Below are 27405 nucleotides of genomic sequence, written 5' to 3' on the forward strand. Positions count from 1 at the left end.
ACTGTTACGTAGTTCAGCTTTTAGGCTTCCTTATCAGCGTAGTGGAGGAGGCTAATGCTGGGATGTTTAAGAAAACACTTTATGACTATTCTTACCAAAGGGAGTACTTGTTTATAGTGTTTTGTCTGGTCACTCTGTCTCCTCTCTTTATGTGGTCATGGAAATGTTCGTTTCGACAGCTGTTGCTGCAGATGTTGTACAGGATCATTTTTCATGACGCTATATTTGGCCCTTATCTGAACTTGTATTCAAATTTGTGATATCACTGCCTGTGTTCTGAGTAGAACTTAGAAACGATCCTGTTTGGTCCCATTTTGCCCTCTTATAAACGAGAAGTCTGGAAATGTAACTCGGGGCACATTTGTGTGTGCTTTGAGGCTTTGGTTTATGCTGACAAATATGTAAAACATATTTAAAGAAGGCAATGATGGCATGTTTCTATGTTCTCATGTACAGCCCTTTTATATTATTCATTATTGTTTTAAAGATTGAAATAAAACAGAATTGTAGTAGATTACCCTGCCGTGTGTCTTGCTGCCTGGAACCGTAACGATCAATAATGCATGCTTGTTTTCTTACTGAATTACGTTCATGTGCTCTGAATATGAGGATGCATAATTAATGTGCACTGAAACGCACGGTGTTGTTTTTCCACACTGGCAGCAGAGGGAGCGTTGGGACCGTCTCCTGGGGCACAGTGTAATAATGTTCTACACAGAAATGTGACTTTAGAGTTAACTTAAAACATTACTCCAACTCTCATTAGAACACTGAAGCATGCCGTTATTCATTTGCAGTGTTGGACTTCTCATGCTAATTTAGTTTTTATTAGGAAATGCAATTAAGACTTTATTAATAGTCTAAGTCTTTTAATACTATGAGTTAGAATACTTTTTTTTTTTTAAGAAGAATCAAAAATCTTTTATAGTGTCTTGACCAACGATTTTAACACCAAATAGAGTAATAAAAGTCGACAGTGAAATTTAACACAAAAAAAATGGGGTGCTGGTTTGATATGCCTCATTATTCCATTAAGATTTGACCCTGCATTAAAGTTAAGCAGTCTCTGGAGAAATGGGTCATAAAAGGCTCAAGTCCATAACTCTCAGAGGATAAAATGAAACTAAGTTTTAATGGCAGACGGAGAGTAGAATGCAAACACTTTCTTTTGACCCTTTTGGTTCTTTTACAACGCGTTAGCCACGTATTTGACGTTTGCAAATATCTTATATTAATGAGTTTTCATATTTAGGAAAACCTTAATTTCGTGTGTGTGTGTGTATCTGTTATTCCCTACGTTATAGGAACCACATGTCCTCCACAAAAATAGTAATACCAGTCAATTTTGACTAAATGGTGACCTTTTTTTATTATGGTCCCCATAAGAAAAACGGCTTATAAATCATAAGAAATTAAGTCTTGAATATGTAAAAATGCAGAATGTTTTCTGTGATGGGTAGGTTTAATGTAAGGGGACAGTTTGTACAGTATTATAAACCATTATGTCTGGAATGTCCCCATAAAATGTGTGTGTGTGTCTCTCTGTGTGTGAGATTCTGAAGACTCAAATAATTGGCGCTGATCAGAGGAATAAATTACATTTTAAAATATACAATAAAACAGTTCCATGAAATGCAGCCATGGTGAGCATAAAAGACTTCAGAAACTACATTTCCAGCTAATGACGCTATCAATTATTTTTCAGTAGAATTGGTTACCGGTAAATTAATTTGAAAAATACAATCATATCATTCACAAGTACATGTCTTTATTATTTCATGCACGGTCAGTGACTGAAAAAGAAAGGAAAGTAAATTAAGTTATTGAGACGTGGCTGCAATGAACCATCGTAACTGTGCTAAGAATGCTTGGCAGATATAATATAATAACTAACACCAGGATAACTCAATTCCCCAAATCGGCCCTCCCCAAGGGTCCTGTAGCCCACCATGTTAGAGCTCACACCAGGCCTGACTAACACTGTACATATAGGCTATAATTAATAAGAAACATTATAAAAATTAATCTACTGATTAATGCACAACAATGGTATCCAACTTAGAACAGAAGAAAGTATCAACTAACAAACCACAGTGCAAGTTAATCATGAACAAAATGTTATTCCTTCAAAGCTGCAAGTGCCGGAATATCCCTCCATCCAGTTCATCTGGGTGCTCATTCCCGTACATAAATCCGCGTGCACACCACATCGTCGGCCCCAAAGGTCTGAGCAATGAAGACAAACAGAGAGAGAATGCCATGAACTCAGTCATTCTGTCAGTGTTATTCACAGTTCATTTCGTTTACCATGATTCATTTGCACTCATTAAAATGAAGGAACAGAAGGTGTTTTACGTTGTATGTAGCTTGTTGGAATTGTGCATCACTGAAATCTTCGATGTATTGATCGGATTGAGAGGAAGTGCCTCTGACATCTCTATGCTGCCATTTACTGGAGTTTGAAAATCACACCGAAACAGAACTAGAGCAGCTGACAACACTATACACCATCTGCGCTCCAGAGCAGGAAGAGAGCAGGACCACCTCACACACTCTGTTAAAAAATGGTATTAGGACAGGCCATCTGGTGTGTGTGGCGGTGCCGTGGGAGACATTAGAGAGAGGAGTGTCAGGCCCCTACACACCGCCAGCATTCCTACATGTAACATGATCAATTAGACACATTTGCAAAGTATTTTCTGGGTCACTGCCAGTAACTTTGCTCCACGATGCCAGCTTTATGGTAATGCGTGGCCATTTTGACACAAAACACACACGCATTAATCATTAGGGTTAGAAAAAAACAGATAAAGATGAAGTAAAGTTTAAGTGAGCCATTTATAATGAAGAGAGCTGCAATGCATAAGACAAATGGTTTATAAGAATAACACATTCATTTCAATAAACAAAAGCGCAAGTGCCATTGCGTATGCAACGAGGCATTTTTAAAATAAGCTGCAGTTGGTCAAATACTTTGGCGTGATCGTTCAGCTCGTGACAAAACAGCTGGTCATGAATGGAAAGATATGCATCACTATCTTGCATTCGAAAGTCTGAAGGGATTGTGATGTTAGCCAGCCGCATCACCATTTCACTGCTCTGCCTAATAAGACACAGATGTGACTTCAACATGTCTTGTCTTGCATCGTGTAATGCCACCAGCTGTGTCAAGGTCCATTAGCGCATTAATGTAGACCAAAAATAAGACTGGATGCAAGTTGCGCTGTGTTAATGGTCCAGCGTGTTTCCCTGTTGAGGTCATTTTTTTAGCAATAACTTTCCATGAATAAGAGTACATAGGGCCTGAAATGGCCTCTTAAATCACCTTTTCAACAAATGTGAAATACATTTCAGCATAGAATATAATCCAAGACAAAAGAATAAATGCATACATAAATAAAATAGAAAAAAGTCATATATATCATATAACTATGCAAAAATAAGTAAAAGGGCTGCAAATTTAGCTGTTACTCAGTACCAGCTATTGGTCATTTGGAACCAAATTATATATATATATATATATATATATATCAGTGGTGGGCCGTCAGGGCCAGCAAGGCCTTCTCTGCTGGCCTAAACATTATCAGAATCACTGACTTGAACTTTAATATATATATTTTATGAATGAGTATTACATGATTCCCAATAGTCCATTCTCGTAATGTCATAGCTTTTCTCCTGGTTGCGCTGCTTCCAGGAGTGTATGTTTATTTTAGCGCTTTTATCCAATCATATTTCAGCCATCATGTGTTGCCAGGTCAAATATATCTGCCTCGAGGCCTTCAGAATCGATAGTGCGGGCGCCTGTAGCTTAGAATGAATGGCAATGAAACTGTTGCTTTAACCAATCAGATAATCAGTCAGATTTAATAAGCCAATCAGATTTCGAGTTGAATGCACCGGGGCCATCTAGCAGGCATACAATAACGTAAGCATTTCCACGCCCTTTGATTGGATGGTCAGAGCGTGTACTATTATTACTGGTAGTCAGAGCTAGCTAACCGCATCTGTAGCGAACTGTGTAAACTAAAATATATTCCTGTAGATTTAATAGTTTTTCAACCCACAAATTAATGTTTCTTTCCTTCCTCGACCACCAGCAGGTTCAAACCTACCGGAAAAATCCCTTATTCAGCTTTATTCAGCTTACGCAGAGTCACGGACCTCTATCGATCTGTCCGGGTAAAAACAGAACTGACTGCAATGTAAAGTTATGCCAGGGCTGATTTTGAAGCCAAAAGTCGCGCTGATCTCATTGATATCGTTCAAAAATCTGTGTGAGAGCTTGTGTCGGCTGTAACGTTACACATCGTCATGTTTTGCGGTGTTTTCCCGGTTTACTGCTTCTGTCGAGCAGACACTCGCAGCACTAAAGCCAATTAAAACTTATGCCAGAAATACGACGGGACAGACTCGACTTTCAGCACTTTATAGCCTCGATGGCAATAGAAAAGGTTGTTGGGACTGAAACGCACAGACAACCTGTACATCCAAGTAATTTAAGTCTTTTTGAGGAAAGAAATTAGAATGGATTTTGTATTAAAAAAATAGGCAGTAGTTTTGGTGAGTATAATGCATTTTTTGCCCCCGTTTTTTTCCGTGCATAATATTTTCTTCCTAATTTTTCTTGTAAATTTATGATCGAAGCAACTTCTTTTTTCAAACATTAATACTATTGTAACCATTGAAGGACAAGACAAGGGAGTTTCCTTTTCTGAATTTATAATCAGAACGCAAGAACCACTGTAGCCTACACTTTAAAGCCGAACGCACTCGCTCGTTTCTCTCTACCCAGCCTTTCCCGAACTCCCCGCATTAACCCTATAACTGCCGGTGCAAAATAAAAACAGGAATTTCACTGTTTTTCGTTATTAATTCAGGTTGGACATCACTGAAGGCCTAGGTGTGAAATGCACGGCCCGCCACTGATATATATATATATATATATATATAGCAAAAATCTAACCTTTCATTGAAGTAAAAGTATTGAAAGTGGGGGGGAAATCAGATTATAAAATAAACGTTTTTCTCCAAAACACGTTGGCCACAATTATTGTCACCCCTAGAATTTTGTGTGAGTAAAATGTCTCTGCAGTTATTAATATTTAAATTTTTTAGCACACCAGGGGTAGGAATAAACTCCAGCATATTCAGTTGTCAGACACGACTGGAACTTCAAAAGGGACCTGATTCTGTAGTCAGGTGAAACTAAAAAGGAGCTTTTTGGCAGCAAACCCAAAAGATATACATACAAGGTTGAATGTTTGATCTTGCTGGATACAGTCAGTAGCCTGCTTACAATTATGTAAGAACTAAGAAAAATAAATTAGATTGTTTTCTTATTTTCTGTCATACAGTAGAAAGTGTCCAAATAATGTTATTTATTTAGGTGACAATTTAGATGACAGTTTACAAGAATACAGCATTTCTGCGAGAAAGGATTTTATGATTTTTGTAATGTAGTGAACTAAACATCAATTCAATAATTTATATCAAAATTGTATATTCATGTGGGTGGGACATACTAAAGTCACAATTTGAAGGGAGTAAAGACATTTGGGCCTGGTTTCACAGACAAGGCTTAGATTAAGCCAGGATTAGGCCTTAGTTCAATTAGGACACCGAAGTCGCTTTTTTGAACCGTGCCTTAGAAAAAACATTACTGGTGTGCATCTTGAGACCAAACAATGGCACTGACATATTTTAAGGTATGTTTCTTTCAGGTAAAAGCAACATGCATTTTAGTCTGGGACTAGGCTTAAGCCTGTGATTATCACTAAAAGTTATCACAGCAAAAATATAATGTTTGTGCTTCTAAAAAAGTATTGGCATACTAAAGTGTAGAGGTTACTGAATAAAGCATAGTGAGCAAATTCCAAATTTGGCCTCAGTCATAACTTGTGTTATATGGAGCCCTTATAAACTTTTAAGTATGGCCTACACATATCAATCTACTTATAAATAGCATAAACTTTATGTCATGTCATGACTTTTTTTTTCATCAGTAAAATTGCAGAAGATGCATGTGATCCAGAAATTAGTGTCACACAAGGTTAGCTGGGTAACACTTTATTTTACAGTGTCCTTGTTACATATGTTACATGTACTTACCGTAGTAATAACAGTAAATTATGCATAATTACATGCAATTAACCCTCAACCAAAACCTAAACCTATAAGTACATGTTAATTATAATTACTCAGAACTTAAATATATAAATACAAGGTTAGCTGCTATTGTAGGTTGTGTCCTGCACAAGATACCTTTATTGAATGCTCATTTCCATGGCATATATTTTCAGTGACCCATGTGAAGAATGGTAAAAATCATTTCACAGTATTTCACCATCACAAGTCTGAAATCCGCTTTAAAGTTTAACAGATACTTGAGTGAAAGAGGAAAGGCATTTGATGTCCCTCAGGAGCAGCAAAGCCAGTAATAAAACCTCCTCAGTTATAAGGCCAGTTTACTGTTGTCCATCTGGCCTATAAAAGACAGAAGGCCAGATGTTTACCCAGTGTTGCATTATTTTTTTTTCAATTCCAAGCAAATAAACGAATATGAGCAGTTTATCACGGGTGTTAGTAATCGCAAAGCAGATTGAAACGTGACCTTCAGCTCAGAATAGAGGGTGCCGGACACAGAATGAGTGATTTTTAGTATGGAAAAGTTCCTCACCAGGATGAGTTCGTTCCCTCTCAGCTCTCGTGTCCAGTACGTTTTAGGGCCGTTGCCGTCCACAAGGGTTTGCCTGCAGGTCATCTTGTTCTCTGTCTCCCATGTGGGCAGGCTCTGTGGACAATTACAGTCTAATGGTAGTCTTTTGAAGACGCACGTCTGTATCTACATCTACAGTACTCTGTGAAAAGAAATAGTTCTTTCCAGGGAAGAACATTCAAATTATTCTCAGAGGAATTCTTCTGTCCATTTGCATTTGAATTATGACCTCCAGTGAATGTTAAAGGCTCTTAGGCCATTGATTTGAGGGAGTGAATCATAAGTAATAGGCAGAGGAGAGACGTCCACCACGGCTATATAACCTCTACATACATGTCTCTGTATTAGGCCTACCCTCTCTGCTTAACTCAAATCTTGGATGACTAAATATACAGGTTTCATTTCATGTTTATTGTATTATCCCAGATAGCCTCTGCCAAATATCTAAATAGAAAACGTCTGGGTGTCGATTTATGTCAAAAACAGATGTTTATTTTGTGCCAGATCTGTGTGGTTACGTTTACTTGCCTGTTAAACGGCAGCAGTCATAAAGGTTAACTTGTTAAAAAGGCTTTCCAGCACATGACAGCTCGATTGCCCTTTCAACAGCCTGTGATGGGTCGACAGGCTCAGGAGGAAAACTCAGTGCCCTCACGAAACACATCCTGTCATATCAGTGCTCATCAGTTCTTTAGTATGCACACATTATCTTATGCAGTGCTGGGTGTGATGGGGCAACCGTTTGAGTCAGAATCCCCTCAGATCCATTGAAATCCAGGAGATTAAAGGTGGGAGACATAAGGGTGACTGAAACTAGTCTAGATAAGCCTGGAGCATTGCTTTGATACGCTTGTGTGTCATATAATCTAATTTACCAAACTATCTGTGACCTAAATAAGAGGTGAAAGAATTTTGTTTTGTTCTTTTGTTTTAAAGAAATCTCTTGTGTTCAGCAAGGCTGCTTTTATTTGATATATAATTTGATAATATTGATGTCAAAGCTGAATTGTCAGCATCATTACACCAGTCTTCAGTGTCACATGATCCTTCAGAAATCATTCTAATATGCTGATTTGCTGCTCAAGAAAGTGTTTGGGTAACACTTTACAATAAGGTTCATTAGTTAACATTAGTTAATGTGTTAACTAACATGAATTAACAATGAGCAATACATTTGTTACGGTATTTATTAATCTTTGTTAATACAAATTCAGTTGTTCATTGTTTGGTTCATGTTAGTTAACAGTGCATTAACTAATGTTAACAAATACAACCTTTGATTTTAATAACGTATTAATAAATGTTGAAATTAATATAAACTATTTTATTATATTTTATTATACTAACAATGCAACGTATTGTTCATTCTTAGTTTATTTTACTAATTGACCTTATTGTAAAGTGTTACCGTTTCTTGTTATATCTTTGTTGAAAACAGTTGTGCTGCTTACTATTTTTGTGGAAACCTTGATACATTTTTTCAGGACTCTTTAATGAATAGAAATTTCAATTTGAAATATTTTGTGATATTATAAATGTCTATGCTGTCACATTTGCTAAAAGACCCCAAACTTTTAAACAGTAGTGTTTGTTATTATTTTCAGGGTACTCTATAGGCAGCTGTTTGTATATATGATTTGTCATCTCTCTATGCTCTGTTTCAAATGACAATATAAATATTGATCACGACAAAAGAAAACCCCTTAGCCGTATTACCTTGCACTTCCGCCCATCCACGGTCTCTTCGTTGAACTCTTGTCCGACCTGGAAGTTGATTTCTGTGGTCCTCACGGTAGTGGAGGTTTTGATGTAGAACTGTTCTCCGTTCTGATGGATCTCCACGTGTGGTTTGGAAGCCGCTGCACAGGCCACCTTCCTCAGCATAGCGTTCACCCCTACATTACACAAAACATGTAATCATGCCACATTAGTCATGCCAAATGTGTCACTGTGCTTATGTAAATGTTTTCAGCTTTATGTCATTGAGACTGAGTGGATAAACGTCTCAAATTGAAAGTCTCCAATTAAAATGATTATTATATGCAATAAATAATCGAATAACTCCATGAGCACTCATCATCACTCTCGACTGTGCTGTAATTATCCACTTTCACATAATTCCCTCAAGACGGTATACTTACATCATTTGTTTGTATCTGCTGCAATAGATACTGGGGCAAAGGGAATATCTGATCTGCTTGCATGTTTTTTAATGTGTCTGATGTTCATTTTTTCCTAGTCATAACTGGGGCAAAGCAAACATTCATACGGCGGTGGTATGCCATTTTCTGCATAAATAGTTTTCAAGTGACCACAGAGTAGATTGTTATCAGCAGATGTTGGAAATGAAGAGTTGTAATGACAGGGTGTTGACTGGAAGGAATGCCACGGCTCTTGGTCTTGTGTAGTGCCTACTTGGACAATGTTGAAATTCTAGGACGAATTTCACATTTTATGGCACAGGATTGTAGAGTAAACTATTAGGGTGAGTAACTGTTTGATCAGTTTCATAAATATTTCAATTCTCATTCCCCTCCATCCCAAAATGTCTCTCTTTATGTTTGGAAACAATTTAGAGGCTTTTCAGGAGAACGGGCATCAGTTCCACTCACCATTTTTTTTATTGGAAAAATGACATTTCTTGAAAATCTAATATGCACACTACACTGTTCAAAACGTTTAGGCTCAATACGATTTTTTTTTATTAATACTTTTATTCAGCATTAAATTGATTCAAAGTAACAGTTAAGGCATTTATAATGTTACAAAAGATTTTAAATAAATGATGTCCTTTTGAACTTTCTTATCATGTGTACACTGTTCACAGTGTATGGTTTCCACAAAAATATTAAGCAGCACCACTGTTTTCAACATTGATAATAACACAAAATGTTTATTGAGCAAAATGATTTCTGAAGAATCACGTGGAACTGAAAACTGGAGTAATGATGCTGAAAAAACAGCTTTGCCATCACAGGAATACATTACATTTCAAAACATATTAAAAAACGATAACAGTTATTTAAAATTGTAATATTTTTTGTACAATATTAGTTTTAACTGTATTGTTAATCAAATAAATGCAGCCTATGTGAACATTATAAACGTCTTTCAAAAAAACTGTAGTGTAAAGTTCTGAACAAACTTTGACTAAACCATATTTGCAGGGGGCCTCATAAAATATTTATTGATTTTAAACTATTAAATTTAATTTAATTTTGAAGAAAAAAAAATCCACTTAGGGGTGCATTTTCGTAACCTTGCTAAATCTCTTGCACTGTCTCTCTAGCTTAGAGTATTTGAATACAAATCCAGGCAACTCATGCTGCCAAAGAAACAAAAGAGACTGAAGAAGCAGTCCAACAGCCCGAAAATAATAGTGATTTACTCTTCACACTAGTTAATCCATGAATATGCTATTGAAGACGAAACAGCAGCAGAAGAGAGGATCCTGGACGCGGCCTAAACAACAGGATAAAATGGTCTAGTGATCCCCTATACACACATAGTGAAGGATAAAGTGAGTGGGTCACTTACCGAGAGCTTTCAGGAGTTCTTCAAAATTTTCACTGCTCTTCATCTTCCAGGTTCCAGCAAAATTAGGCATCTTGACCTGTTCCTTTTTATCAGTGTTTAAAAACCTAATAGATCTAAATAGATCTCCAACCCTTTGTATAATGTTTTTTCAGATCTAAGAACCTGTCAGTCTCCCCCCGTTTTCTACTTCTCTTTCTCACACTGTCTCTTCTACTGTCTCTTTCTTTCTGTCTCTGTGTTACGCCTTCTGGACCACTGCTGACAGCAAGCATCTGTGACGTACGTCAGTGGTCCCTCCCTCCCGCCCAGATGGATGTAATGGCTTACAGGAGCCATTCTCTAGCGCTTCTCATTCATCTCACATCCTTGAATTCATTGCTTTAATACTATCCGAGCTGTCGCATTTATTCTCATATAAAGCTCCTAAAGACTTTAAGTAGTCAGTTCACTCTTATAAAGTCTTTTTATCATTCTGCCAGTTCAGCAACTTTTGGATGAATATAAATGTAAGCAATAGGTTTCATTTTCTGCCAGTGCATTTTTTAAAAACCATTCCGAAGTTCTGAATATTAACAATTTTTTTTACAAATATATGCGATTGTTGAAATCGCGAGTGTGTACTCAAGAATATCCATTAGATTGTCAAATTTTTTCTAAACGACCTACAGCACAATTTCAAAAACAGCCCTGAACATGTCCTCGACACATTTCCCATGAAGACCCATTCATCCCGGATCCTGCCTCCCAAGAGGAGAAGGACAGGAGCCCCAGGAGAGAAAGAGGGGCCCCAGGCTGAACTCCTCCCTCCCCTGCTCGGCAGTCTGATTTGTTCCTGTCCCGATGTTGTTTCATTTATCTCATTTGACAAAGTGCCTTTGAGACAGCGGTTGATAATTAATGTAGAGAGAGGGCAGAGAGCACTCTGTCATTTCTCCAGGAAGTATCCAGGAGAAGAGACGGACCCATCCACTCGCTCGCACACCCTCATCAGCCACTGTTTGTCCCATCAATCAATTGATTTGGTATGGGCCTTTAGATGTTGCTGTGTGTGAATGTATCTTTTCTCTCCTTTGTTTTTATAAGGCCCTGGTGAATGTGCCAATGTGTGGTCCATGAAATAGACCGCGCTATGCCAAGACCATGATGTGGAGGGCCATTGTTCCTCAAAAACCTGCAGAACGTTTAAAGGTTGCATTAACATACTGTATTGTATTGTGTCATGTTATTGCATTAACAGTGGACTGTTGCTTTAAAGTAATTTTATTTCACTTATGGGTAACATTTTACAATAAGCTCTCATGAGTTCATGTAATAACTAACATGAAGTAACAAAAAGCAATCTATTATTAGCATTCATTAATCATGTGTACTACTAAAATTTTAATTAATCATTTGATGCAATGATCTTATTGTGTACATGTTTTACATTGAACTTAATTATACATTGTACTCAACTACTGTAATTGCATTGTTAAGCCTTCCCTCACACCGGTCTGTAACCCACCCTTAAAACTAACCAACTTTAGGGATCTTACCCGTATCCGACCTCAATGGCAGCAAGTGTTTTGCAATTCAACATGAACACAATAAGTACATTGTACCTAACATAGTTAAAAAAACGAATATAAAGTGTGACCGATACAACATTTGATCTTTAAAATGTTTTGGTAAATGCTGAGATTAACATTAACAAAGATTAACAAATGCTGCAGAAGTATTGTTCATTGTTTATGTTAACTAATGTTATCAAATTAAACTTTATTGTAAAGTGTTACCACCATATTCATCTTTCCTTTTGTCTTTGTATGAACACCTAGATTATAAAAGCTTCCCATCAGGGCTCAGATGGACCTGGTTTGAGGTCATACCAGATCAAATCACAAATCACCAATCGACATTCACTAATGGAGAACATCCATCAACGTCCAGCTGAGCAAAAGAGACATGGCCTAGTGTGACAACACCCTGTCCACTGATGTCATAGATATAGAGACCCCCAGACTCATTAGGGCATCTATTATGCTCAGTCATTTTTCACTCCGAAACGTACCTAATGGAAGTCACTCCCAGTGGGACGGTATGCGTCAATGCCCTGGGCGTCTGACTATGAAGAGCAGTACATCAAACTCCAGTCCATCTGATCTTTGCTTGATCATTTATCTATGTTGACTAATCAGTGATTGAGTCTTTAGACCTCAGCTCGCAAGCTTCCCATCTCCTATGCTTATCATTGAATGCTTCTCTCAGCAGTATTCTTTCATTAAGATTGATTTGGTAACAATTTACAATAAAGTTTCATTTAGTTAACCACTAGTAAACATGAGTGAACATAGTATGCCCCTATTTTGCTTTTTGGGATATACCTTTCATGTAGTATGTAAAATACTGAATGTAAAGGGTCTGCAAAGTTTCAAAGATCAAAGTGCACAATAAATGGAGTTATTGGGCCTTATTTATAACATGTGCATACTTCAAATTTAGAGTGTGCATTTGTTAAAATACACACCAATGTTAAGATTTGTAAAGACGCTTAGTGTGCCACGTCAGGCTGTACGCACTCTTCCATGTTGGCAAAGAGTCTGTGTCCTGCAGGTTAAGCTTTCTCTCACACCGGTCTGTAACCCACCCTTAAAACTAACCATACCTCCAAACCTGATTAGGGATCTTACCCGTATCCGACTTTAATGGTAGCAAGCGTCTAAGCAATTCTTGGAAATCTAAGCAATTCTTGCCGCTTGCCATTCTCAAGTAAAGGATTTGGACGTGGACTGATGTTATTCTATATGCTAATGACATTAATTTGGCGGCGTTTATTAGGCGGATATCTGAAATTCAGCTGCGCACAACTTCAAGATCATTTGTGATCTATAGATTTCACATCATTTGTGCATATGTTCATTCTCTGATTCACAAGTACGCACATTTGAGATATTATCGTAAGATAAAGTAGAAGTATTTCTACGCAACATTTTATAAATGAGGCCCATTGTCTCCCAAAAGAAAGAACCGATTCTAAACTGACTGAAACTTCCTCCAAGAATTTAGGTTTGTAACATATTTGCATAATGCCAGCCTTTGGTCTTCATTGGCTGCCCGCGAGCAACGTCTACTTTGACCCATCCTGAAACACTGCAGTTGTAGCTGAGGCCTAAAAATGTTTGGTTAGTGACGAGAAGCTATTTTCTGTGCTGAGAAAGCAAATCCACTTTGCACTTCCAACGGGTTGAAGAATCAGGCTTGAATTGATATGGTAAAATTGACGCCCTCATTACAGTTCGTTTCACTGTGTATACAGAGATGAGGAGCGTCTGGAAGGGAAATTCAGATTAGGAAATGGCCATTTAGTTTCTGACACACTCTATTAGCGGTCAACCAATCACAACAGACTTGGACATCTGACCAATAAGAGCAGTAAGAAGGAGGGGTTTAGCGTGACCAAATCCTTTATCGAACCATTTCAGACATTGTAAGAAAAGTGTACTGAAATGTACTGTATATAATGAGATTATTTTTTTTTACTTTAGATGCAGGTAAACTTGTAGGAGACCTCTAAACCAAAAATAGAAACCTTTAAAATAGCATAATAGAGTAATTTATAAATACGTTTTTTAATAAATGTAAATATAACCTATATAACTATAATATATATATATACAAACTAATTAACAATTACCATCACACACCGGCTAATAAATATTTTTTTATACTTTTTGCAAGTATTGATACGTGTGCGGGATTTCCTTTTGTTTTTTTTTAAAGAACAACAAATACTAGCAAGTAAAAAAAAAATGATAATGTCTTTTCATAAATTATGTTTTATGTGAAAGGACAGTAATGCTCTTTTCAGCAGTCCATAGTCGTTGCGGGCGCAAGATAGTGGTTTTGGCCGCAGTGATGAAGCCTGTGCCATTGTGTTCTGGCTGAGACATTGATCATTGGCAGCACTTTCCTGGCCTGAGGGTGGAGGCCCTATCACAGCACAGTTAATCACAGCTGTGTGTTGCACCCCAATCACAAAATATTGCAGCTAGCACGCTGATAATAGGCCATTGTTCTATTATGATTTAATTATGTGCGTTCAAATCTTGGGAAGCGTGAATTATGTAAGTTAAGAAATGCCACATGCTGTGTTTTATATTCTCCTTGCATAAAACTGTCCCAGTTTATATTTATTTGGATTGTTTTATGGTTTTCCTCAGTATGGTATAGTCTAGTCTGGTATTTTTCACAGTCATCCCAACTGAGCAAATAAACCTTTTGAGGTTGAGCCTAAACTGAAGGTTGCTCTTTTATTTAGAAAGTTGTTTCACACTGAAGCAGAGTCATCAAAATTTCAAAACTTTCCAACTGACAGAAAAAGGATAACGAGATCTTGCAAACTTGGGATTTGAAATGTGTAATATCATTCCTTCCCCACCCCTAAAGTTTGATTTGAAGCACAACGAACCATCATATGAATGCAGCTGCAGGGAAACATACCTCGGGCTTTAGAGAAGCACTGCCCTGGCACTAATCATTAGATCAGAGCAGAAAGAAACTCTACTGCCCAAAGACAAACACACTGTAGGGGGCAGCGCACTTGCCCTGAAATTGAACTAATGAATATACTCCTTCCAAACGGTCAAATCTTTTTGTCAGTTGGTTTGGTCTTCTGCTGCAGTGTTGAAGAGATAACAACCGATCAGTGCGCTGCATGCCACTGCTTGTGCATTTACAGCTATATTTATGTTGTTGTGTGATCTCTGCAAATAAAACATTGCCGACATTGTCTCCCTAACCGATTGAATTTAGTGGGAAATTATTTAATGAAAAATAAATATATTTGAAGCATGAACTGTTTTGGTAAACAATGAAAACAAATATACATTGCTATGCATAAGTTTAGACAGCCATGCTAAAGTTGCCTAAAAAAAAGGAATAAAAAATAATCTTTTGGAAATTGATCTTGATGCCTTAATTTTAAAAAATGAGGAAAAAACCAACCTTTAAAGACACCAATTTTCTTTGTGACTGAATAATTTTCTTCCTTAAAATTAAAACAGCTCCACATCATCACATACCCTTCACCAAGATTGGCATGGGGTACTTTATAAGATCATCTCTCAATGCAAATCAAACCAGCTATTAGGCTAACGGAAATAAAACCATGCCAATCTCTAGGTATTTATTTTTCTCTTTTTAGGCAACTTTAGCATGGGTGTCTAAACTTATGCATAGCACTGTATACTTTAGTGGGGGGGAAAAGTATGTTAATTTTCCAGGTCTAGAAATCATACTATTAAAATTAGGCTTTCTCATGCTATTCGAGATGAGATGTGAGTTGAGGTGAATACAAAGAAAAAAATGTCTGTTTATTTAAAAAAAATATATATCATTTTAAATAATTTAAGTAATCATGAGGCCATCTGATTGAGAAGTATATTTGCTATATATGTAGCCTACTTAATATACTTTTTACAGATCAAAAAATATTCTTCTGACTTTATCCCAGATTTTTGGGGAGTAAGTTCTGAATTCTTGCTCAGGTTGTTACTGTATTGATATTTTTATCAATACAATCAACTATTAATTTGTTGATGCTCACAAAAATAAACACAGATTCCCATAGCCTATATCAGTTTAAATTATTCAAAGCTAATATTGATTTGCTGTCTGCCCCGTGGTAGCTGAAATGATGTTAAAATTAAACTGCAAGTAAAACCGCCTCAGAAGAGCAGCAGTTGCTAAATATATAATAAGTATGTATGATTGGGATGACTTTATCAAGCATGTCTATAAAACTAGAGCAGAGTATCTGCTAACTCTTTATAAGTGACTGCTCTCTAGTGGTGACAAGTAGAAACACACGGCAGAGTCCATGATTGTTAAAAGCTGTCCTGCAGTATATAGTTACGCTGCCAATGCAACATTTAAAGGCAAATAATTATTTGGAGGTCCCACAGCTGCTTCGCAGACAGCATAGAGTCATGGTTTAAAAGAAAACCTCTTAATAGCCCCACCACAATTGACTCCAATTGCATCATGTGTTCTATTAAAGTGATAGTTCACCCAAACATTATTATCATTCCCCCGATTAACAATAAAATTGTAGCAGAAATGGCTTACAAGCAAGATTTGCAGTGAATAATGACTTTAATTTCAGTCAATTCCTAAAACCAATCTATTGTATGCACAAGTATATGGATATTTTGATGCAATATTATGATGCTAATTTGTCCATTTAGAGCTTGACAGCCCCTAATTCCCATTCACTTTCACTGCATAAAAGAGAGCAACTCAAACAATTGCCTCACGAGTCCCAATGAAGAAAGAATAACGTGACAGTAAGTACATTTTCATATTTGGGAGAACAATACTCTCAAACCTTTAAAATAATATTCAAGGGCACAAGGAAAGTATATATATATATATATATATATATATATATATATATATATATATATATATATATATATATATATAACTTGATATATTTATAATCAGTTTTGGGTTTTCATTATCTTCAGCTAAGGTTATCAAGAGATTTGAATATTCACTCAGCTTTGGCAACTTAAAACATCCCAACACCCCACAAAAACAATCAAAAGCATATTCAGAGGTAAAACATGGTACACATGAGAAGATCTAGTTACATAAAAACTGTACCTACTATGGATAAAATGCCATTTTGGGGACAGTCGAATGGAGTGAGTTCTCTAAATGAAATATCTGAGAAGAAATATTGTTTATATCCTTCTGAAAAACAACGTGTAAAGACATTTAAAATACTTTAAAACATTACATTTGTTTGATCACATACTTTTTTTTTAAACTCATTCAAGAAAAACTTTTGTGCCTCTTACACCGATTAAAAACCTGAGCAGCATTTCTTCTTACTGACAGTAACAAAGAGCTCAAAAGCTGCATTGTTACTATTAGCTAAAAAAAAATATAATAATCACCATAATCACCCAAAAGTAACGAGTAGTATCACACTGAAACATCACAAGGCAGGATATTTAAAAGGCAAAAATGAACAATAAGGTGGAGTGGAAGAGTATTAGGGCAGATGACAGACACTGTAAAGTTTCTTTTTCACCAGTGTCGGGAGTCAACCAGCTCTGGTCGTAAGCTGAGCTTTTTTAGAGTTTCATAACCAACCACCATGACTATTGCTGTGGGCGTTGAAGATATGATGCGAGCAGAGAGGCCTTTGGTCATCCCCCAGAATCCTTCCTCTCTGATCAGCTGGTTAAAGGTCTCAATGACTGATGTCCTGCCCTCCACCTGCACAAGCAAACAGTCAGATGGTCAGGTATTACATTCAGGAAAAATGTGGCAAAAAATGCTGAATGAGAATTGTTAAGCACACACACAAAAAAAAAAAAAAAATAACAATGCCAAGTCAGTTGTATTGTGTTGGTTATCCGTTTTTTGTAAACACACTCGGTTACACGTGCCAGCTATGCATATCTGTGTGCAAAGGAAATGACCTGAACCCGGGCCCTGACGACGTCCATGGGGTTGGTGACAGTAGAGGCAGTGGCGGCCGCCAGAGGTCCAGCCATCGCCTGCAGCACTAGATGAGGGCAGTTACTGGGAGCCATCTTAGACAACTGTTCTGTGGAGACAATAAGAGCAAATTAAATCTCAACTACTGCAACTGACATTATATGGCTCTCTAATGAGTCAGATGGATTGCTAATGCTAACCAAGACAGTTTGTGTCTATGTAACTTTGAACAGTATTGTATTCTAACAATCAAAACGTGAGCATTCATAGTGGCATTGGCACTCAAAAACATACATTGAGCTAATGAATTTGGATGGTAAACAAACAAAGGTTAGGGTCAGGTACGTTTTTTTATGTTTTTGAAATAAGTTTCTTATTCTCTGGTCTCCAAGGCTGCATTTAATTGATCAAAAATACAGTAAAGACAGTAACATTTTAAAATATAATTACAATTTACAAAAAAACATTTTCAATTTTAATACATGTAATGTATTCTTTTGATCGCAAAGCTGAATTTACAGCACCATGATCCTTCAGAAATCATTCTAATGCTGATTGGCTGCTAGGGAAATATTAATATTAATAATATTGCTGTATAAAAGTATTAATTTCTCAGTAAAAAATCTCACTGACCCTAAAATTTTGAATGGTAGTGTATATTGAGCCAAAAATACAACGCTTAAGGTCATTACAACGGTTACATGTCGTACCTGCATAGAAGTGGTAAAACGGCCACCAAACAGCACTGTTGGGGATGTATGTGAGGAGCGATGCCACATATCCTCGGTAGAACCCACGAATGCCATCTGCAGCAAATATCTGCCCAATAATGCATCTCGTCTGGCCGAAAAATACAGAGTGCTTTGCTTCAAATCCTGTTTCGGGTTTAATTTTAAAGCGGGTCAGATGCTCCCCTTGGCCCTGCATCATGAGGTGCTGTGATACGACATCTATGGGAACAGTAATGCTCTGGGCCACCAGTGACGCTGAGCCTCCCGCCACTAATGACTTTAGCGTATTGTCCTTAGAATAGTTGGAAACATATTTCCTTACCAGTTCGTAAGTGGTTATGTACGCCTGTCCTGATATGAGTGTGAACGTGGTCACCATGAAGCCCCTGTAAAGTCCTCTCAGACCTTCAGCTCTTAGAATCTTACAGAAGGCATCGTAGGTCCCAGTGTAGAGAGATTTCCCCTTCTGAACCTGCAGCCTCGTGCGGATCAGCGTGGCCGGGTAGACTGTGGCACGGATGGCCATGGTCATGAATACTCCAAAGGAGTAGAACTTGCGTTTGTCCAAGTCCTCCCATTCTATGATCTGAATGTTGCGCTTCTGCTGCATGTTTCCTGCCTGCAGCGCCCAACATCAGTCCCAGGTCACCTGGGAAATAACAGAGGATGAATAAACATCTTCAAGGGATAAACTTTCTTTATTACGTGGAACAAAAAAGTAGATGTTAGGCAGCATGCTAATGACTGACAGCCTCATTTCCTCATTGCAGACAAGTTTCCATAAGATGAGGGTGAGTAAATGGTGACCGAATTTTCATTTTTGAGTGAAGAATCCTTTTAAATTGTAATAATTAAAGGGATAGTTCACCCCCCCAAAAAAAAATTGTCATCATTTACTCACCCTCATATTGTTCCAAACTAGTTTATTTCTTCTGTTGAAGACAAAACAATATATTTTAAAGTATGATGGTAACCAGACGGTAGTAGCCATTGACTTCCATAGTATTTTTGTTTTTTTTTACCTACTATGGAAGTCAATGGGTGCCGTCAACTGTTTGGTTACCAGCATTCTTTAAAATATCCTCTTTTGTGTTCAACAGAAGAAAGAAACTCGTACAGGTTTGGAACAACTTGAGGGTGAGTAAATGATGACAACATTTTCATTTATTTATTTATTTTGGTGAACTATCCCTTTAAACTAAGAACATCAAAAATGAAATGAGGATATGCTAAAACAAATGCAAGGAACTTGTAAATCACAGTCTCTATAACAAAGCTGTAACGTTTATTCCGAGAGGAAAGATTACTGATAAAAAAAACTGAGACATTTCTCAATATATATTTTTATGAAAGTGGAACATGAGAGTAAGGAAATTATGACTGAACGTTCATTAGAACTGCCCCTTTAAGGTGATTGTTTCTGATAGAAGCTGTAATAGTTTGCTCTAACAGTTCTTAAAAACATCCAGTAAGTACATTCTTTACAAAGCCACACTGCTAGTGTTCATTAGCTTTCAGTCTACATTCCTGAGCTAACTGCTGCTGGTTTTCTGTAACTCATACCTGTGCTGGTGTTAACCATAGACTGTAACACAATATTTGTAATTTAATACTGCTCGCTGATGTTATGTTCAGAGAATCAATGTCAGGGTCGACGATTCAGATAGTTCATCCGTTTTAATAACGCTTTAATAGCACATGTAGTGGCTAGTTAGCACAAATCTTATGTGGCTCAATATACTGCCGGGTTCAGCTTTATTATCTATGAGCTCAGCTCGGTTAAACGTCAGCAACACCAGTGAACGTCTTACCGTGCAGCAGAGATGATTCAGTCATATAGCATATTTAGATTAACATTGGTGTATGTTCAGCACAGGACAGTAGCAGACAGACAGACGCTCACTGGACACTGGACAGTGAATATGGTAGATAGATCGGATTCGGTACAGTCTCTGGGTACAGTCAGTGAATGATGGTGATGACGGCATGACGCTGCCTGCGTCACACCACTGATCTGACCAATCGTAGAGCTGTGGTCTGACTTCCCATTAAAGGTTAAAGTGCATCGACCGGGGTGTTGGAAAAATCATATACATAATAAATAATTATGCATTTTATGTTTATGAGAAAACCCGCAAGTGTCATGATTCACACGTTATTATTTTTTTTTAGTAGGCCTATTATTAGTATTATTATTATTTCAATTTGTATGAATATAAAGCACACCGGCTAACTGTTTGTGTGTGTGTGTGTGTGTGTGTGTGTGTGTGTGTGTGTGTGTGTGTGTGTGTGTGTGTGTGTGTGTGTGTGTGTGTGTGTGTGTGTGTGTGTGTGTGTGTGTGTGTGTGTGTGTGCGTGCGCGTGCGTGTGCGTGTGCGTGTGTTGCAAGTTGCAACTCACGTCTACCTTCGTGTTTGTAACACCATTGTGTTTCTACAAATGACCTTGATCAATGTCAGATTTGAGCCACTTAATAAAAGCTAAGCCCGGCAGTCAATTTAATTAATAGTTGGTGAAATGGCCTCCAGGTAATAACACCGATAGGCCTAGCCTATATTTTATTTGATTTCTTGTTCTTTATTTTACAACTATATTTTGCTCATGCGGATATAGAATACCATCTGTGGACAAGACTTGAGAGATGCCAATTTTCTACAGTGATTTTACCTCTAAATGTTTTTTTTTTATTATTTGTTTTTTGTCTTTCAGTGAACATTAATATTCATCCCTTGGTTTTAGAAGGTATTGTTTTATCAGAATATTTTGAATCCCCAGTTTTCTTACCTTGTGAACATGGTACTTTTGTTGGGGAAATGAAAAACCTTCCTTTATTTCTTCATGATTTTGTGAGATTTTTTCAAAGTTTTAAATACTTCAAAATACTCTGTGATAAACAAGTGCAAAAACATATTTCAAATCAGCAATAAAATCTGACATGAACTTTCCCTTAAATGTTGCTTCATATGCATAAATATATTTTAGGTTGGTCCAGCCCAGGCCAGGACACTGACTAACACGCCAGTATACTGTACCAGGGCTATTATCATTAACTACAACTATTTAAAAAAAAAAAAGTAATTTAAATAAAGCTGAAATATATAAATATTAGGTGAAAAACTCAACCTAAACGAAAAATAGAAATGCCTTGGCAACTAACTTCAATAAATTGAAGCACTACAATTACTCACTGAAAAAAAAAAAAAAAAAAAAAAAATGAACTACACCTAAATAGTAATATATTACTAAATTTTATATATATATAAAAATACAAAAAAAAAACAATAAAAAAAATGAAAAAGCACATAACAAAATTACTTAAAATTAAAACTGAAAATATAAAAATAAAAGCAAATAAAAATGTATAAAATAAAACTATTATAATATTTGTTTAACTGTTTTCAAATGTGGGTTGGACAAGTGTGTGTGTGTGTGGGGGGGGGGATGTATAATGACTAATGCACCAACATATTTGCTATTTTTATGATATTTGCCTCTTTTAGATCTTTGTTAAACTCTATTCCATTTTATTTCTTGCTCATTTTATTTTTTTAAAGTATGCCTGATGGAGTTGGTATGTTCACTGTCTTGTGTTGTAAATGTGCAACATCTGTAAAAAACAAACTGACACTAACAATTGATATCTCTTGGTGAGGAGTAATTCAAATTTCAGTATGTTCAATTATTTTAACTTTTTTTTATTTGTGGTTTTACTGAGAGACTATTTATAAAGTAGTGATGACTGATTTATAAAGTGCAAAACAAGTTCACATTACAGCATGCAGGTGCAGGTGTTGCTATAATTCATTTTACATATAAAGTGGCCACAGAGTACATAAGGATTACTGAATATCACATGTTATTTTAGTTATTTTGAGTCATTTTCACATACAACAACCCAGTTATCGCTGTTTTGATACCTTGAACACATATTTAAATGTTCAGTATGAAATGGTGTGTTTCTTGAGGCAAACAAATTAGCTTAGACTTTGAATTATTATACTTTGATTTTTATCAGTTACTGATTTTCTGTACCCTCAATGCCCCTCTGTAATGTTAGTTTTTCACAATAACCCTGATATTGTTGGTTTTATATTTAGTCCATTTAGCAACAGTCTATAGAATATCTGTGTATGTTTAGTTATTCTTCAGATGAGTGAGTTTGTTGAATATCGTAGACCATAAGACGCAAATCTCCTGCAATAGATGCTATAAGATGATCTGGTTTTACGAGCTCAAAGCCAAGGTAGCAGAATGTTCTGGTAAGGAGCACTGTGGAAGAGACAAGAAGAAATGGTCAAGCATCAGAGTTTATGGGGTATACAATTTCTCATGATAATGTCTTAAAAGGCAGCTGACAAGTAATAATGGTGTAATGTATTGTGGTTCTTTCTATAACTCTAAGACCCAACCCAAAAGTCTTACCATTTCCAGCAAATCAAATCCACTCATCCAGAACTTACATTTATCGGGCCTGTTCTTCGTGAACCACACAAATACATGATTGATCTTCAATTTCTCCTCTGCAAACTCCAAAACAGCAGTGAGCCTTCAGGAGAGAAGAGAAACAAGAAAACATATACTTTCAAAAGTCCCTTTTAAGAAAAATCCGTTCACTCTGTGGCCATATTTGTAACGCCTAGCTGGGCTATTTCGGACATGCAAGACCAACTCCTATCTACTTGAATGGGGAAGTACTAAAAAAGCTTGCCAAACTCACATTAGCAATAAAATCTGACATGAACTATCCCCTAAATGTTGTTTCATATGCTGCATATGCATAAATATATATTTTAGGTTGGTCCAGCCCAGGACACTGACACACTGTTCTGCCAGTTTACTGTGCCAGGGCTATTATCATTAACTAAAACTATTACAAAAAATGTAATTGAAATAAAGATGAAATATATAAAATATAAATATGGGGTGAAAAACTTAACCTAAACTAAAAATAGAAATGTTGCCTTGGCAACTAAAATTATTAAACCTAAAAAAAAAAAAACACTTTAAAAGGGTGTTGCTAATATAAGGCTATATCAGAAATGTACAATAACAGATGCACCAAAAAAATATTACAATGTCCAGAAATCTATTTCAATTGTGATAAATGATCGACATATTTTGTCCGAAGAGTCTTTAGTCAATGAATAAATACATAGCCTGCATGTGATGTTCATGTGTCCTAATGATCTGATGCTAGAATTTTTAAAACCAAAGATGTTCATCAGTGATTGTATATCAAGAGACACATTTTGTTTTGTGATTTCTCCGCAACAGCGTTAAGCAAAAGATTAAAGCACTCAGCACAATTTATTTTTAAAAAACAACACATTCCAGCGCCAGATCGCTTCTTATTTTTACACAAACAATTGAAAATAAAAATGTCATAGTCAATTGGAGATGTTTATGTTGTATTAGTTATATCCGTGCCACGAAATGTTTCAAAAAGTGGTGCGGGAAACTATCGACCCTGGCAAAAAAGTGGTGGCGACATGTCCCACCTGTAAATGTTTATAAATAATATGAAAATAACACTGCAGTATACAGGCACATATTGCATAACAGCAGTGTATTGTTTCAGTAGGCTAAATGTACCGAAATGTTCAACAAGAAAAACAGTGCAGCCCATACTAATCACGTACCCTTCTTTGGTGCCTTTGAGAAGTTCTCCATTTGGTAAACCAACAAAGAGGCTATGGCCAGAGAGCACAGTCTGCATGCTCCAGGACAACTGCTCACTTAGCCGATACTGAAATAGCAGAATGGATGATTCGCTGTCTAGTGAGGTCGCCTTTTTCACAGTTAACTTCCCATCCTGCATGAAATAATGAAAGAAAGAAAAAAGAAAGAAAAAATTATCACATTATTTTACATTCATCTGTGCTTTCCCATCAGCCCATTATCATCACACACATTCCTCTCAAAAACACAAACAGAAGTAGCTGTTTAGAGTTTGAATTGAAGCATGAAAGTTGCCATTTATAGTCTATTTTGACGTATATTGGAGTGAAACGGCTTCTCAAATGAGAAAAAGAAATGATTTTGGATCATTGCGGCTTGCTGTTGCTGTGACCTCATGTGAGTGACAGTTTGTCCGTGTAAGCTTGTAAGCATTACATTTATTAGTGCTAAAAATAGACTGTCTCAGTTAAGATAATATTTACTTATATGTGGCTTTTGTAAATAAGCATCACCATTGTAAAGTGGTGACATCCTCACCTTGTAAAGGAGCACATCTTGAGTCAGATCCCGGCTCATGTCTTGTCCAGCTGTGTTCATCTGTGGGTGAGGGACATCAGGAGCACCACTGAGGCCCTGGAGCCTGCCGCCTGACCCAGCGGAGCACACAAGCTGAATCCAGAAGCACCGCTCTGTACAGACGCAAGAGAGAAATTTGAACTTTGAGTTTATTGTCCAAATAATTCATGTTGAACGAACAAGACACACAATTATGGCCACTCCCATTTGGCTGCATATGGGCAGGGGCGTAGAATTTAGTAGGGACGCTAGGGACGTGTCCCTACCAATATCCAGTGACATTGATATATATCCCTAGCAATAATTTCGATCAAAACTATCAAATGATGTCCCCGTCCCCACCAATATCAAAATCAAACCTATGCCACTGCATATGGGATATACAGTAGCTATATGCATATAGTCTTCATGCACGTGTTCAACACTGCATGATTATTGTAGATTTAATTACACATTTACAGATCTATTTGTTTGTGCTATAGGCTATCCTTCGCTAAAAAAAAAAATCTTGACTAATTTTCTATCCCAACCCTAAACCTCACACAAGCATGTGCATTTTAGATGTTTCCTTACATAGCATTTGGTCTTAATGACTTTACTAACTGTTTTTATTCAATCATTATTATTATTATTATTATAATTAAATGGCCCCGCTGTGAGCTCGAGCATTGCGTAATGTCCCGCTGGAGGTCGCGCGCGCAGTTCTCTTGACACCGAAGGAACATGCAGTGTTGGTTGGATCGCACTCACAATCTTTAACCACGGTTTTTAAATTAGCATACACAGCCCTGCAATAAACTTAGAGATCAGATCAGACACCATAAAGATAATGACAGGACAAATGTGTGCGGTCCGTAGCGTGAACTACTGATGATGATGTAAGAACATGATGTACTAACACCGTCACGACTCTAAATAACACACGGTCAGAAATAGTTCCTCAGCAATAGCGAGGAAACTCAAGAGACTGTAAATGAGATATGAATCATGAGTAGCTTATATTGGGCTAATTCATATTTACACAAAGTTGCAATCTAATAGCTTTTTCTTCATAAGTGTTTAGTTCATTATTTCCTTTAGTTTTATTTGCCAATATGTCGCAGACAGTGCAATATAAATAATAAAACAAAATGGTTTGCCTTTTTAAGAGACAATTGAGACTAGCATACGTGAAGTTGGCTGGCACCGCACTGAAGGTTTTTATGAACGTTCGGTAATGTAGCCAGGATGCTCTAAACATCTCTGAGCTGATGCTCTTGTACACTGACTGACCTAAGCAAAAACAACACACGGCTAATAGGCTACTTACCTTGCTTGGGTGTTGATCATTGCGTCTCTTTTGTGTAAGTTGTGTCGAGCGAGCGCACTTGTTCGAGTCACGGGTTTAACAGATGTGATGATGCGTCCTTAATCCTCCCGCGCGCTCTCTGGATCGAGTGCTTCATCATCATTTCAGGAGGTTAGGCTACAGCTGATTTAGACCCAATGCTCAAGTTCATTTTATGATGGGAAGAGAACTGTGATCCCACCCCATTCTTATCCCAACCACCAAACATCTACAATTACTAAATAAAAAAATGAAGAAAATATTAATTGTTTTGTAGACAGACATTGTGTGTTTACCTTCAATGTTACATTTTACACCACATGTTAAACGTTTACAAAATAATCAATTCAACTAAAAACAATAAAATAAAAATAAAAAGTTATTAATAAGTCCAATTTATAAAATGCAGTTTGATCAAAATGTTGCATTCATGGGGGAGGACATGGAAAAAAACGGAAAGCCAGTCAGTTTCAAAAGCTTGTTTTGTCATAACATCGCCACTTGATGGAGCAATAATCCTGATATAGGCTATCTCAATCATTTCCTCTAAATGACTACAAACACAGCAAAAACTATAAAATATCTTGCACATTATTTTCCATTTGGTTTTCTGTTTTTCTGTTGGGTTCCCCTCGAGAAGCTAACTCTCACAAAGATTTCATACAGAACGCTGCTGCCAGGATTCTGAGCAGAACCAGAAAATATGAACATATCACACCAGTCCTCAGGTCTTTACACTGGCTCCCAGTTACATTTAGGATTGATTTTAAAGTATTATTACTGGTATAAAAATATTTAGGACCTCAATACATTGCAGATATACGCACTGAATATAATCTTTAGGACCTCAATAGATTGCATATGCTCACTGAATATAAACCCAACAGATCACTCAGATCATTAGGATCACACAGAGATCAGATGTGCTCCTACAGTCACATTCAAATCCAGACTCAAAACACATAGCTGTGCATTTAATGAATGAGCACTGTGCCACTGTTCATCCGAAAGTTTGTACTGTATTTTCTTTTATTTTTTTATTCTTAACTGTATAATTATTCTTATTTCTTTTGATTATTTTAATTTATTCTATGTAAAGCACTTTGAATTGCCATTTTGTATGAAATGTGCTATATAAATAAACTTACCTTGCCTTGCCTTGATTTGTATAATCTTGAAACTGTAGGCTATACCTTTCTGAAATATGGACATGACACCTCTGATAATAGATCACTCTAAATTTAATGTAGGCATGTGCATTTTGTGTACAGCTGTTTTGAATGTAATGTGAAAAGCGCTGTACAAATAAAAGTGACTTGGATTGAATTTTATAGGCTAAACTTTAA

The 27405-nt window shown here is 36.7% G+C and overlaps 3 protein-coding genes across 5 annotated transcripts; all 3 read right to left on the bottom strand.

Moving 5' to 3' along the window:
- Positions 1-9: 9 nt before the first annotated feature.
- crabp1b (cellular retinoic acid binding protein 1b) lies at positions 10-10492 on the bottom strand. Its single transcript, XM_079596350.1, has 4 exons — positions 10256-10492; positions 8435-8613; positions 6680-6793; positions 10-2226 (listed from the first exon to the last, which is right to left on the bottom strand). The coding sequence occupies exons 1-4, from the start codon at positions 10323-10325 to the stop codon at positions 2176-2178; spliced, it is 414 nt and encodes a 137-aa protein (XP_079452476.1). The 5' UTR covers positions 10326-10492; the 3' UTR covers positions 10-2175.
- A 5832-nt stretch (positions 10493-16324) lies between these two features.
- slc25a44b (solute carrier family 25 member 44b) lies at positions 16325-20503 on the bottom strand. 3 transcript variants are annotated; one of them, XM_079596327.1, is made up of 4 exons: positions 20289-20493; positions 18457-19096; positions 17728-17855; positions 16325-17521 (listed from the first exon to the last, which is right to left on the bottom strand). In XM_079596327.1, exons 2-4 carry the CDS (start codon positions 19085-19087, stop codon positions 17330-17332), a joined length of 951 nt encoding a protein of 316 aa, XP_079452453.1. In that variant the 5' UTR covers positions 19088-19096; positions 20289-20493; the 3' UTR covers positions 16325-17329. The 3 variants fall into 3 exon arrangements, 2 of the variants coding, with proteins under 2 accessions (XP_079452453.1, XP_079452452.1); XM_079596326.1 differs by having other exon boundaries at positions 16334-17521; positions 18457-19126; positions 20289-20503; XR_013795806.1 differs by having other exon boundaries at positions 17495-17521; positions 17728-17850; positions 18457-19126; positions 20289-20422.
- A 1653-nt stretch (positions 20504-22156) lies between these two features.
- Positions 22157-26191, bottom strand: oaz2b (ornithine decarboxylase antizyme 2b). Its single transcript, XM_079593316.1, is given in 6 exon segments — positions 22157-22746; positions 22938-23023; positions 24117-24289; positions 24694-24771; positions 24773-24845; positions 26042-26191. Coding segments are annotated over 6 exon segments (561 nt in total). The 5' UTR covers positions 26062-26191; the 3' UTR covers positions 22157-22615.
- Positions 26192-27405: the final 1214 nt, after the last annotated feature.

This window comes from Phoxinus phoxinus, assembly GCF_949152265.1.
Source record: "Phoxinus phoxinus genome assembly, chromosome: 2".
In the NCBI taxonomy this organism is placed as follows: domain Eukaryota; kingdom Metazoa; phylum Chordata; class Actinopteri; order Cypriniformes; family Leuciscidae; genus Phoxinus; species Phoxinus phoxinus.